Source organism: Culex pipiens, chromosome 3 (genome assembly GCF_016801865.2).
Source record: "Culex pipiens pallens isolate TS chromosome 3, TS_CPP_V2, whole genome shotgun sequence".
NCBI lineage: Eukaryota > Metazoa > Arthropoda > Insecta > Diptera > Culicidae > Culex > Culex pipiens.
Genome location: NC_068939.1, coordinates 181,825,769 through 181,840,120, shown reverse-complemented (window position 1 = coordinate 181,840,120; position 14,352 = coordinate 181,825,769). Strand labels below are relative to the sequence as shown.

General features: G+C 39.3%; 2 protein-coding genes across 2 annotated transcripts; both read right to left on the bottom strand.

Annotated features, from left to right (window-relative positions):
* Positions 1–2,128: 2,128 nt before the first annotated feature.
* On the bottom strand, positions 2,129–4,081 carry LOC120416198 (uncharacterized). The gene is made up of 2 exons (XM_039577883.2): positions 2,700–4,081; positions 2,129–2,624 (listed from the first exon to the last, which is right to left on the bottom strand). Exons 1-2 carry the CDS (start codon positions 2,776–2,778, stop codon positions 2,173–2,175), a joined length of 531 nt encoding a protein of 176 aa, XP_039433817.1. The 5' UTR covers positions 2,779–4,081; the 3' UTR covers positions 2,129–2,172.
* An 8,694-nt stretch (positions 4,082–12,775) lies between these two features.
* On the bottom strand, positions 12,776–13,930 carry LOC120416188 (uncharacterized). Its single transcript, XM_039577872.2, has 2 exons — positions 13,211–13,930; positions 12,776–13,154 (listed from the first exon to the last, which is right to left on the bottom strand). Exons 1-2 carry the CDS (start codon positions 13,928–13,930, stop codon positions 12,960–12,962), a joined length of 915 nt encoding a protein of 304 aa, XP_039433806.1. The 3' UTR covers positions 12,776–12,959.
* Between the last annotated feature and the right edge of the window lie 422 nt (positions 13,931–14,352).

Sequence of the window (14,352 nt, the reverse complement as noted above, 5' to 3'; positions counted from 1 at the left end):
ATTTAGAAGACCCCTCGGCAGTCGCCGAGCCAGGGCAGCGCGAAGATGGTCTAAGCCAAAAGTCAAACAAGATGCTTCCGTCTCCGGAACAATCTGGGGTCTTTCTTGATTTTCCCCTATTGAAAGTTGGTGGTGTGGGACGCCGGTACCGTCTCGCCTTCGGCAAGACATTCCTGGCAAATTTATTAACACCAAACACTTGGTGAGGACCACACACTCTTGGGTAGGGTAAGTGTGTCTGTTTTGGGTTATCTAAGATTTCCACGACGTCATATTTCAAAGTGGTTCAGACAATTGACCACCTACCCTGATTATAGTTTGAATCTTCCACGTGTGGTTCATTGAAGGCGCTGCTCACGTGGCCAAGTGTGGATAGACATAAATTATATCGAATTTCATTTTCCATACGCCGCTGTCGGTCGACGCTGGTGGTGGTGGGAACTCGACGGCAGGTCTACCCGGAAAAGTAATTCTATATTTGGGCGAAACTCGCAGGTGGATCGGTTTTGGTGGAGATGAAGCGGATACTGGTGAATAAGAGCCTTGTTGGATCTTAAGTGGGGCTTGATTAATTGGAGGCGCTGTCAGTGGCAAAGATGAATCAGGTTGATTGCTTGAAGTGTTGCTTTTTGTTGGTAAGTCAGATTAGTGAATCGATGATGTTTTTGAGTTTGAGTCGAAGTCTGAGTCCAAAAACTACATTTTAAAATATCTTAAAACTAGATTGAGCACGGTACACCAATACGAAAATCCCTCCAGTCTCTTCTTCAACACGATGCTCCACCGTAAGTTATGGTTGTTGTCTTCCTCAAATTTAGTCCCACTTTTGCTGCAAACGTAGTGTGGTGTGCGGTACTGTTTTCATTTAAGATTAATTTTCTAATTACATAAAATCACAATCAGTACATTCCTCCCTGGGAGCTCCTTCAGTCCCAGACGACGACGACGACGATGAAGACATTATCCGGACGCATCAGGTAATGCCTTCCTTCCTGCTAGATTGGTGCAACGGTTCACAACTTGTCCTTCCTCTGTCTGGGGTGACGCTGGTTGAAAATTAATCTCGATTTCACGTTGTCTTTCGGCATTGACTATAGTGAACCAAAATCATGATTTTGTTTTGGGATTCAACATTTTACTGAGCACGACCCTAACACAAATCTCTTTCAAAATACATCAATCGTGTTCAAAATCAAGTTTGAACAATCGAAAACTCATCACGGCAACTTTAAATTCACCACACCTCGTTTACACGCGTTTGACAGTTCTTTAAAACTGTATTCATGCACACTACCGTTCTTTTACTGTGCTGAGCGCGTTCACAATTACATAAATCTTGTGAAGATTAAAGGATTTTGCGAGAAAAATGTTCAATGATTTGCGTCTGTTTGTCTGTGCTACACATCTCTTATTGCACTACCTTGTCTTGATGAATCTGGTTGATTTTGACAGTTAAGTCAGATGGTTTTATGGTTAGGTATCGGGGGGCGAGCAATATTTTGGTTCTTTTGTATCTTTTTCAGAGACTGCAATTCCGCTCAGGCGGAGCGACTTCAACTCCAGCTCTCTAAAAACATCCACTGCACACTAAACACCTTATACATAGCAAAGTTACGTTACACAATAAATCGGAGCGTTTGGTTCCGAAAGTCCACGCATTCACTGAATCCTCTCTGCCGTAAACACACTGTAAGTAGGTCTGGCTGCCTAAGACTTTCTAGCATGCTTTCATCGGACTAACTGCGTCTGTGTTCAGCTCCTGAAGACTCTCAACTTATTCCAGCAATTTTCGCTAGTCCGACAGTACTTAACGAGGACTTCGTTGATCGTTACAAGCCACGTGCTTCAATAATCGATAAACTCAACAAACCAGCACTAAACGATGCCTCCTTGAAAACAGACCAACAGTCTACCGAATACCACGAATCACTATAAATATTGAATGGCCATTATTGTGCGAGGTTAATTACACGGTGGCCTGTTGTCGTAAAACAGGTTACAAAGTTCACACCGAACAGATTGCATTAACCTACCTGCGACAGTCTTACAAAAACCCAATGGAATCTTCCATGTAGATGTGCATCATAGTAGGCGTGGCGGCGAGCGCGCACAATAAAAGTGAATGCAGTGACGTCTGCGGCTAAAATTACAGTCTTTATTGAGTACTCATCATCACCGGTTGACGGCGGCAGTGCTTGCTGCAATGAGCATTGCGGTAATCGTAGTAAGCCAGGCAATCCAAGATCTGGTGGCGCTACTTGGGACGTCATTGCAGCTATCGGCATCGTCACAGGCCACACACTCGCGCCTTCCCTGGAAGCTGGAATGCCGTAGATCACAGAACGATTGATTGTTGGTCGCGTAGGTGCAACCCCGGATGAACAGGAACGTGATGTCCGCTAGGGACGTCGCTCGCACGTGTACACACTGGAACTCGTCGGTGCTGCGCACCGGCGTCCAGCGCAGTGTCGGCATGAACCCCGCCAGGGACTCGTTTGTCAGATGCACCAGCTCAGCCGTACAGCTAACGACCTTGTCGTCGATCTCGGCCAACGACCGATTCACTTCAGCGGTGTAGTTGCAGGCGTCGATCCCGATGCAGAAATGGCAATCCAAGGCCGCCCCTGGTGGACGAAGCAGGCGGTGAGTGCGACATTTCACTGAACAGCTTTCCAGAGAGTGAGAAAAAAAAAACTTGCCTCGATCGATAAGCACAAGCGCGATCACAGTGACCACTGTCGCCGGGCCCAAAATGGTCCACCAGTTTCGTGACGTCATTGTGAGGAGGACTGCTGCGATGATCAACACAGTCGAGGAGTCGGCGCGGTACTGAGTCCGGGTCACCGGTTGCTTCGACGAGCACTGCCTCGCGCCTACTCTCGTGTAGAGTGCGGTTTACGTGTCACGCGGTAGATCATTATCGCGGGTTGAGGGCACAAGCCTTGCCTGCGATCGCGTTCGGCGCAATCTGCACAAAGTTGCAGGACTGATCGCGGGTTTTCCGAACTGGAATCCGATCAGTTATCAACACACTGTTGGCATTTCAAACCGTTGAATCAGTTAGTTTCCATTTAACTGTGCTCGAGATTTGATCCGCTAGAGCTTCTAGACTGTCCAGATTGAGTCATAAAACGTAGTTGCGTAGTTGCACGCGTACGGAACTAATTGATCAGTACGTGTTGTTCACCTTAGTCGAGGTGCGCGCTGTCCATTACGCATTAGCTAATCTTATTCTGTCACTCAACGCGGTAATAAGGTGATTAGTGCTGATCACAAGTCTTCGTGGTCATGCTATCTTGTCGCACGTCGATTTTGGGCCAAATTGAGTAAATGAAGCCTTGACCTTCACAAATCCCCAAAATTTGATTTTTGTCCTGAGATATTCAACAAAACTGGAAAAACTTCGTGCACTGTTGTCACTCATCATAGAAATGTAGTTTGGACCTGATCGTGGTTTCTTCACACCTCCTGAAAATTACTGCAAGTGTGACAACTGGCCAAAGATAATTTAGTCAGAAGCAGATTGACAAACGTAATTGCCTGACTACTTTAAACATTATTAATTATAGCTCTGGACTCCGGCAACCAAATTCAAATAAACTTCAGGACGTGTTTGTTATTGTTTACTTTGCGAGCTCTAGTTTTTGTTTATTCAAGGTCAAACATTTAACGCGGAACGTCAAAAAGTGACATACGACAAGTTAGCATGACAACGTCGAAGTGACGTCGCTGCGTTCGGACTCCGACACTGCACTGATTTGTCGGAGAGAGCTTGCCGTTCAGGTGAATGCCCCGCATGTGACGTAGTACAAGGACGTCTCCGCTAATAGGCTAATCATATGGTAGTGGAGTGATAATCTGTAAGTGCGTAGTAGACCAGTTTCGACGTTTACGCGTAATTTATTGCACATCAACGACCCACATGTAGGCCAATGGTGCGTGCTCGGAGTAGGGCCAGTATAGAGTATCTAGCAGGCCTTGCGTTGTGCACTACGTGCGGCCTTCAAAAAGTTCACGTGCGCTCTGCAGAAAAATCTGCAGAGATTTGCGGGGGAATTCAACAAGCAACGTTTTCAAGAATATAAATATTTAATAAATCCTGCAGCCATCCATCTTTTGCTCCACTCCGAAAACATCCGATCCATATTCATAAATACGTTTGCCTTGTCTTTTACAGTCGAAAATCATGATTTATGCACGTGGCTGGAATCAATTCCAGCATACCTGAGAAATTCCCCCGGAACTCAATCATTGAGCAAACATTGACATGGCAGAACCGTGTTCCTCTGTGCAGGGGTGGGCATGAAAAGCGAAAATTCCACCGAATATAGGTTATGTCACTTTGCTCGCTGCAGCTCGCTTTATTGCCAATTCAGGATGACGATAAAGATTTTACAAGCAGTATTGCTCCCTCGATTCCAAAGTCGGCGGTGGCGGCGGAAACGAAGAAAAAGTGCCAAAAAGACAGTCGTCATCCTCTCCGACAGAGCCATCAAATATAAAATATGAGAAATGACAGGAAGGCCCCGCTTGCTTTCACCCCACCCCTGTGGCAGGTCGACGCAAGCAACACGTCAAACCGACCGTGTGGAGTGTGTTTTTGCACAGGGATCGAAATGGGATATGTTTTATTAAACGCGAATGAAAGACGAAGAAGACGAACATCTTCCTCTGGCTGATAAATGGCCCCCGGGAAGCCCCTGAAAGCTGTACGGAAGCAAGAAAAATTGGCCCCGGATGTGAGTGGAATATCTTCCTTCCCAGGTTCGATTGTTTGCTTTGTTTCGCATTGTGTGCGAACCTTAATTCAATTGATTTGAGAGGTGCCACCACAGATGCGAGTAGTCGACCCTATTGTTAAGCATCCAAAGTTGATTAGAGCCCGCACTAATATCAGAAAAAAGTGACAAATGGTCAAATTTCGCCTCATCTGTGATGAGTTGGTTGATGGTCAGATATTGAGCAGAGGCAGAAGGCCACCTGGGTTGATTGGGTTGGTTGGACCGCATTGTGTTGATGGATCACCTCTGGGTGCGGAGTGATATGCGACTGAAGAGCTGACATATGGTATTGAAAGGGGGGCCATGAAGATGTTTGGGGACCAGTCAACGAGCATAAATTGTAATGACGTCGTTATGATAATGAGAAATGGGTGATGATGATTATATTTTTTTTTGACAATTTTAAAGAAAAAGACAATTTTAAAGGAAAAAAATAATCAAGCAAGGTAACTTAAAAAAATCTAATTTCAATAAATTTAACACAATTAATCGAAAAAAACAACTTTGTTACAATAAAATTATTGTTATTTGTATTTTGCTAGTGTTACGTTTGCTTTGGATCTGAAGTGAAAAATTTCTTAATTTTGAAATAAGCTTTGAAAAAATAGTTTAAGAATGTTTTATTTGTCTTGAAACTCAAAAATAAACGTTGTTCAATGTATTCCAAATAGTTTACAATCGATTGTACTAATTTCTTTCAATGAAAATAATTATTTTATGTAGCCCAATATTACTTAACAGTTTTTTTTACCCAAATAATCAGACACGTATTTATTTGTATTAGGGTGTTCCCAAAAAAAAAAAAGGAAATGCGTAAAAACTAAAAAAAAAGAATTTTTCGACGTTTCAGTTATGATTATGTTTTTTAGCTTAAAAAGCTTTAGATCAACGAAAAATGGCGATAAATTAACTTTTTTCAGTAAAATGGCCGTATCATGAAACTAAATTATTATTTGCCTATTTCCCTTTTAAAGTGTTTTTTTTTAAGTTAGTGTCATAAGGCTAGATTTAGAGAGAACAAGCAAAAAATGTTACTTAAATTTTACTTTTTTTTTTGTAGCAGAAGATCAAATTGGAATCTGTTGTTTTGTATTTTCTTCACTAACTTAGAAATTTTTCATTGTAACAATTTCTTACAATCAGATTTTATATTTGTTTTGCAATTGTGTATTGTGTGCTTTTAATTTAAAGTATCATGTTCTGCATTCACAATAAGCTGCGCAATATTTTAGATAAGTCTCAACTAGTCTTTAAAATTTTATCAATATTTTAAAAGTAAAGGGCTCCCGAAAAAAGTTAAATTATCAATGTCACATAATCCTCATATCATCATTCAATTTAAAAATACATAGAAGGCTGGTACAAATATTGTTTAAAGGCCGAGGGACAAAAACTTTTGAAAATATTTGCATTGGCCTAACGCTGGAATGAAAACATTTTTTCCAGAAAATTGTAAGACTGATACAATTCCCCCACCTCCTCAAAATCGGCCCTTAAAAATCAGGAGCAAAAAAAAAATACAAACAAGATCAAATTTATAATAAAAATTTAAGTGCAGTCAACTGAAATCTATTTAAAGTCTATTCTCCAGCGTTTAGAATTATTGACTTTGACCTCGGCTAGAGTCGAGGGACAAAAACTTTGAAAAAGATTTGCATCGATTTTATTATTGATTTTTTTCTGTCTAAAGTTTCTGTATTTCTGTTCTTCCATTTTCCCATTAATTTCGATTTTTTACAGATTTCCCGGGCAGACAGTAATAACAAAATGCATGCCATTTCAATAACAAATACTGTTAAAATAACAGAAAGTGTTATGGAATCTTCTTGAAAAATCCATTTTTGCATAAGGGTTCATAACAGTTTATGTTATCATAACAAAATTTGTTATTGGTCTGATATTGGTTGAGAGCCAAAACAACTTTAAAATAACATTTTTTGTTATGGAAAAATAACTCCATATGTTATTGGGATGTTCAGATTAGTTGTCAAAATAACAAAAAAGAATAACAAAGATTTGTTCGAAGAATAACTTAAATTAACAATAACAATCCAATAACAAAAAAATCAAAACGACAAATAACATATCTTGTTATTGTAAATGTTATTGGCGTAGTATTTTCAAACATCAAAAAATGTTATTCCCAAATTATTTCCGTCTGCTCGGGTTGTATTTTTTTTTTGTATTTTTAAAATATTTTCCAAAGATATCTTTTCGCTAACTTAAGCTCACAGCATTCATATCAAACTTCTATCGAACCCTTCACTCTCAGGCATCAAACTTTCTCCTTCGAGCCCAGCTCGAGGCGTCGAATTCATATTAATAATTAAAATAATTAATTAGCCCCGGTCGACTTTTGTATCCTAACCAGCAGCAGCCGCACCATCTCCGTCTTATCTCGCGTGTATGTTCTTCTCCTTCACCGATGTGCTCTGTATCGAAAGATGGGCGTGAGGGTGTGAGGCCCTTGTGTGCAAACTTCCGGCCTCTTGAAGAAGCCGCCAAACCACCATAACTCACCTCGGGTGTAACATTAGACACCACCATCTCAGGACAGTGCCGGAGAAGTGCCGTGAGCAAACTTTTCCCCTCGTCGTCGTCGTCGTCGTCGTCGGTATCCGGTGGTGGTGACCTTCTCAGTCCATCATGGGGTTCTACACTACAACGAGGGACGGGACCGTCTTGCGTCAAAGTCAAATAGACCGTCCACGTGCTGCTCCTCCAGGGTCTAGAGAGTGGCGGGAATCAATTTAAGTCTATCGCAATTTATAGACGCTCCGTCGCAACTAATCTCCAACTCTTAATTTGATATTAGAAGAAACATAAACAACTTTAGTAATATAATGTGGTTTGGTTTTAGAGCAAAGCGAGTGTGTGGCATCCGGGAAGACATTAGACAGGTCGCCGAGGACATCGTTAGTTGGTTAGGGGGCCCATCCACTCTAATCTCCGTTACCTGATTTACTCGTGAGTTTCGGCAGTGTTACCAGATTTTATCCTGAAGTTCTCTTTAAAACGTGTTATTTGGAATTATGAAAACTGGAAACACTGCCGCAAGCCAATTTCTAGTTGTAGCAATCTAACTCTTCAGGACATATCCATGCACATCCCGCACACTATATCTCATTACCCCGTGCATCCGGATATTCACAGGTCGATGGAACATGCCGAAGAATTTACACGAGACGCCAACTTTTCACATATCTTCTGCTACGGAAAGAAACCGCACACACCAAACTCCAAAACTTCGGGGTGCTTTGTGGAGTTGTTTATGGAAGCCAAACCTGCAAAAACCGATTGTTGTGCAGCTTGTTCTTGCAAGATTTCGTACTCGTACCTACTCCACCGCCCAGCAGAATAAATCGTTTTTCTTAGCCCATTTCTTCGCCATCGGATGGAAGATGGGATTTGTAGGTTTGAACGGTGGCTGTGTGGAATCAGAGTTTTCTTAAGTGGCGGTTTTGTTCCAGTGTTTGGGTACACAAATCAATGATGGGTTCGGGTAATGTAGACTGATGAATTGGGTTTAGTCGTGGTAGGGAAACCACCTAGTTTAGAGTTAGTTTATTTCGAAATTATGCTACATAAGAACACTTATAATCTAAAATTCCAAAATTTCATGATTTTTTTTTCAAAAATTGATAAGATAATTGTAATTATTTGCCAATCTCTATTAAAAAACAGAGTTTTTTTAATGTTATTTTAAAATATCAATTCAAACAAAATTGATAATATAACTGAATACCACAAGGAACAAAACAAAACACTGTTTACAGAAAAGCAACTATAAACTTTCACAAAGAGCTTCTATCTCTTTGGTGTTCGACAAAGTAGTTTGCTTTAATATTATTGAGAGTTCATCTGGACAGTTTTAATCAAACAACTGTTTTGGTGGGTTCAATGAAAGATCTAAAATTGGTATTCAACAAAAAAATAAATATTGCAACTGCAAACTAAAACAACTGAAACATAAAAAAAAGTTTTTTAAGAATGCATTTTACACCAGCCCAGTTGTTTTGCAATCATTACTTTTCAAAATATTTCAGTAAAGATGAATTTTTTAGTTTAATTTGGAAAATATCGTCAAAAATAAATCAAAATCATTTGATTCATTTAATTATTATAAAAATCCGTAAAAGAATTTTCTTGATCAAAGAGTGAAAAATGGAGAAAGAAAAGAAAATAGTACAAAATTTCAAAAATAACATGAAGTTACTGAAAATATTTTTTGTTAAATCTGCTTTATATTCGTAAATTTTTACAACTATTTCAGAAAACATAATTCTGAGGTAATTTTTCAAATGGACGTAACATTGCTTGAAAACGCCCAAGATTACGTCCTATCCAGGTTTTTTAGCGAAGATGGCGTTCGAATGGTGAACGTCCGAAATGTCAAAATCGCGCAGTAGCACCAACATTAGAAAAAAAATGTGGCTGTCATGCCATGGCACACTTTTTCCGTAATGTTGGTACCACTGCGTGATTTTGACGTTTCGGGCGTTCACCATTCGAACGCCATCTTCGCTTAAAAACCTCGATTGTAAAACAACGTTACCGTTAATATAGTAAACGATTAATTTAAACAGTTTAAACAATCTCAAAGGTAACTGATTTCCCGATCAGACGGAAATAACTAAGAAATAACAGTTTTTGATATTAGAAAATACTAAACCAATAACATTTTATGTTATTTATAACAAGATTTGTTATTCATCGTTATGATTTTTTTGTTATTGGACTGTTATCGTTATAACAGACAAATAACATTATTAGTTATTCTTCGAACAAATCTTTGTTATTATTTTTTTGTTATTTTAACAACTAATCCGATCATCCCAATAACAGTTCGAGGTATTCTTCCATAACAAAAAATGTTATTCCAAAGTTGTTTTGGCTTTCAACTAACATCAGACTAATAACAAATTTTGTTATGATAACATATACTGTTATTCAACCCTTATGCAAAAATGGATTTTTCAAGAAGAATCCATAACACTTTTTGTTATTATAACAGTATTTGTAATTGAAATGGCATAAATTTTGTTATTACCGTCTGCCCGGGTTGTATTTTAATTTTAAAAGAAATCTATCAAGTTCTGTTTCCCCATAAATAACAATATTCAGAAAAATGTTGAACCCGAGAAATGGGACGGCCTATTCATAAAACTGTATAAAATCCAAATATTTGTCCCAACTTTTGCAAAAATATATTCTCTCTAATGTTGCATCGGTGCATTTCTCTACAAAATCGTCCGATCTGTTCTTTTGAAGAAATATTATGATCACTTGGATGTTTTCGGCATAGTTGTAGTTTAGGGTGCCCAGAAAAAATGACTCCCTGCTCCACAAGCGGAAAACGGCATCTGGGTAAATTTTGAGCAAAATTGGATGAGATTAACCCATTGATACCCGAGCCTAAAGTTGGTGATAAAAATGTTTTTCATACAAAAATTACTTTTTAAAATCGTTAATAACTTTTCAGGATCGAGTTTTACAGCTTTGGTATGTTCTACAAAGTTGTAGAGCATTAAATTTTCAATAAGAATCTCACTTTTGGGAATATTTGGATGGAAGTAGCGCACCCTGTAGACCAAACCGTAAGAAACTTGGGTTTTCCATACATTTTTTCGATTTTTCCCATACAAACTTCACCTCCGAGTATCAATGGGTTAATGATGACCGATTTCGCTCATATTTGGCCCAGAGTCCTGAAATTGGTCAAAGAACAATGTTCAGCTTGTGGAGCGAGGATTTGAAAAAAAGTCCCATATTCTGGGCACCCTATTGTAGTTGTGATGAGGACTATTCAGAAAACAATAGGCACACGGATTTTATTGGCATATTTACAGTTTTTTTTTACCAAACTACAATTTTCCAAAATACATTTTTTTTTATTTTTAAAGCTTTTTGATTTGTGTTGAGAGACGAAAAAACGCAACTTTTGATCCATGGAGAAGTACGGGCATAAATTTTGGCGTCGGATTATGATTTTTGTAGAAAAATGAAATTTTAAACTTTTAAATTTAAAATTCAATTTTTAGTTAGAATATGTATTATTACGGTCTTTTACAACGTTAGTTTGAATTCCAAAAACAAAACAAATATTTTTTTTGAAAAAATCAGCAAATTTCATAAATATTCTTTTTGTACTGAAAATTATACCATTAGTTACAGAAATTGTAATTTGAAAATGGTGGGCTGACAAGTCTCACTCAACGACTTTGAAACCAATTTTCTTGTGTTTTTATTTTATCCACTGTAGGGTAGGGTAATCATCAATGAGAAACTTTTGGTTTTCAACTTTCATCGCTGGCTCCGACCCCCCCTCGAAAAGAACGTCACGTTTTTCGGACCCCCCCCCCCCTAACTCTTATTTTTTTGTGCAATTTTTGCATGATTAATAAACAGGATTATTATTAAATTCGGAGTTCAAAGTTTATCAAACATTATACTTTTTTTTTACATATTTCAAACTGAATTTTCAGTATTCAAGAAATAGTCTAGCGTGACGTCACGGTCTCACGGACCCCCCCTCTCCCCCTTGTCACACTTTGTCACGCTTGCGACAACCCCCTCTCCCCCCCTAGAGCGTGACGTACTTTTTGGATGACGCCAAATCACTTTCAATTCATGTTTTGAAAGATTTACATGGATTTTGAAATGTTTAATGAAGAAAAATCAAAGTGTCTCATTGTTACCCATGGGCTAAAATGAGTGGGGAACAATGAGACAGCCCTGGATTCTGGGTATATTCTAAAATTTGGTCAAATCTAATGAAAGGACATTGTAGCCCAACTCAATCCCTATGGAACGTCGAAAGAAATTTGAAGAAATATTAGTTTTGGTGTAAATGGCAGCCTACGAGCGAAAAAGTATTTTTTGTCCATAATTTACTTTTACACCCCAGAATCAAACATTTTTGAATAACTTTTCAAGGGAGCGTCCATAACCAAAGCCACTATTATAGCAGACGTGTATCCAGTAGATACACCTTTCCCCCAAATATGAGCCTGATTGGTTGAAACTACGACTTGTGAGAGCCATTTTATCATTGTTCCCCGTGTCTCATTGATGACTACTCTACCCTACCCCAGCATTCAGAGGTCCAATCTTCAATGTTTATTAAACGATGTTTTAGGAAATTTGCTGAACTTTTTGAAAAAAATATTTTCGGAGATGGTCACATGGTCTCTTATTTAGTTTAAGTGGCCATATCTTGTGAAAATCCTTCAAAATATTTTTATTTTCAAAAATTAACGTAACATTTTTAACACATTGACACGAAATGGCCTCTTGATCATAGTTTGATCCAAATAAAACAAAACAAAAAATACAAAAAATAAAACATTTCTAGAATTCTGGGAAAACTGCTCATACCTTTTACCTCCCTCCTCGCCTACGGAAAATTTCAACGCGCAAATCTCTCTTTATCTTTTTATGCTCGTGAGAGAGCCGAAGTGCGTCACGCGACGCTTTTACGTCGCGCGACATGCTGTTTCACTCTCTCGCGAGAATTGCACTGCGACGCTATGTTCAAACCTTGTCACAGCACCTCTCTTGCAACACATTTCCACGGGAGCACGTGGGGACGCGACTTGTGACTTGTGGAAATTGATAGAATAATGTTGCCACCTCATTTGCATGTGAAAATGTTGGCGGGGAGGTTGTGTTTTTGGAGTCGTGGTTGGAATTGTTGACGTTTTGAGGTTCAGTGTTTGTTTTGAAGGTGAAGAGTAGAAAGCGTTGGGAAATGATTAGTTTTAGGCGGTTTGAGATTCAGTTTATTTTGGTACGTAAATACATAGTTTGTTTTATTTGCATCGAAATTTCATTAACTCATGGTTTGGCAGCCATTACATTAGATTTCTTTTTCTACAGTTCTTAGTTTTGATGAATATGACATCAAAAGTGGTGAGTTCCGATGCGATCCACATGCTTTCTCAGAGCAGATAAACTTTGAGGTAAACTTAGTATGCTGTACTAAAAAAAGCTGATAGTGTATAGCACGGACACAAACCTTAACGTTTAAGCTCAATTCTTTCTAGCCTTGTTAGAGGTGGATTCAAAAACAGTGTTGCAAGCTGATTTTGGTTGTTATCAGATATAAGGTTACTTTATTTATACTTTTTAGTGGCGATATGCTTAATAAATAAAAAGATTTCCAACACTTTGTTTCATTCACCAATATCCGATGGACATATTCAGCTGGTTTTGCATCATCCAGAAGAAGCTTGATATTGCGCAACCTCCCAGAAGCGTAATCTGTGACGCGCTTAATCCCTGAAATGGTCCCACGACGCAGGGCATAGACACCATTCCAATGCAGATAAAATTTAGTGCCGCTAGCAGCAGGTTGATCGAAGTGGTTCGTACCTACGGCGAAAATTTTGATTAAGTGTTTTATTTCAGTAGATAAGTCTGACTATTACCGGATTTAAGTCGCTATGATGCTCCACTTGAAGAAAATTGTAGATTCCTCTGGCTGCCAGATAGATGTTGGACAAAGTTGTTCCTAACCCAATCGGCAACGCCAAAGATTCGGACGCAAAAATCAGCCCAACACTTCCGATGACACTCAAAGTACCAAACAGCGCGTCGGTCGTCCTTGTAACGACCGACTTCATTCCAACAATCTGATACTCCAGCGACCCGTTCGATCCCGCGTAGCACATTATGCCAAACGGGAAGCCACCGCCGTCGAGAAACTGATCAAACCGCCAAAAGCGGCGACCTTTCATGTCGTAGAACGTCACATCACTCCCCGCGGTCACTGACTTCACCAGCAAGGATTCGTAGATCCGGTACTTTTGGTGCGTCTCCAGCGAAACAAACACCAGCGGAACCAGCATCATTCGAGTCCCGACGAGGGAACTCGACAGTTTTCTCAGCGCCAGCGCTCTCCATTCGGTGACGCGTGAAGAATTGACCTCCAGCAGAGGGGCCACTTCCGTTGGCGAGCAGATCGCAGTTAGAAATGCTTGAATTTCACCCCTTGAACGTATATCGTAGAATGTTCCAGGTTGAGGAACTCCAAGTTCGGGCCCGGCTCGTGGCAGCCGATCGTAGCATTTGGTCAATCTGGTTTTCACTTCCGTGGCCACGCTGGACGATACGAACTGCTGGATGTATTTACGCTCCAGTGAATCCATCTTGGACTATGCTTCGGGGCAATCAGTTGAAAACTAATTTGGCAAATTATCTCGCAATATTTTGCCGGTTCGGTTTGGTATCTAATCAGCAGACTTCTTCGAAATTCTGATAAGCTACATCGAACTGTCTTATGTAAAGAAACTTTATGAGCAAATTGTAATGAGAAGCAATTATCAAGAAACAATAAAATCCCCATGAAGATGATTGAAATAAGATAATTCAAGCAAAAAGTTTCCTTTACCACTTCATAATTACGGTAACCGTTGCCGCGTCCTCACGTTGCTAGTGTAGTTTTGAAAGCAGAAAGTGGCATCCAATAAGGTGAAGTTAGACTTTAAAATTATTTGCTGAAATCAAATTTTTAACGCTGTTTTTTTCATATTAGAATTTTGAAAATGAGCCTATCAAACAAATATTTTGA

Coding starts and splice junctions, on each gene's coding strand:
- LOC120416198 (XM_039577883.2), bottom strand. CDS start 2,778: ATGACGTCACGAAACTGGTGGACCATTTTGGGCCCGGCGACAGTGGTC. Junction 2,625..2,699: donor GCTTGTGCTTATCGATCGAG/GCAAGTTTTTTT, acceptor TTCGTCCACCAG/GGGCGGCCTTGGATTGCCAT.
- LOC120416188 (XM_039577872.2), bottom strand. CDS start 13,930: ATGGATTCACTGGAGCGTAAATACATCCAGCAGTTCGTATCGTCCAGC. Junction 13,155..13,210: donor ATCATAGCGACTTAAATCCG/GTAATAGTCAGA, acceptor TTTTCGCCGTAG/GTACGAACCACTTCGATCAA.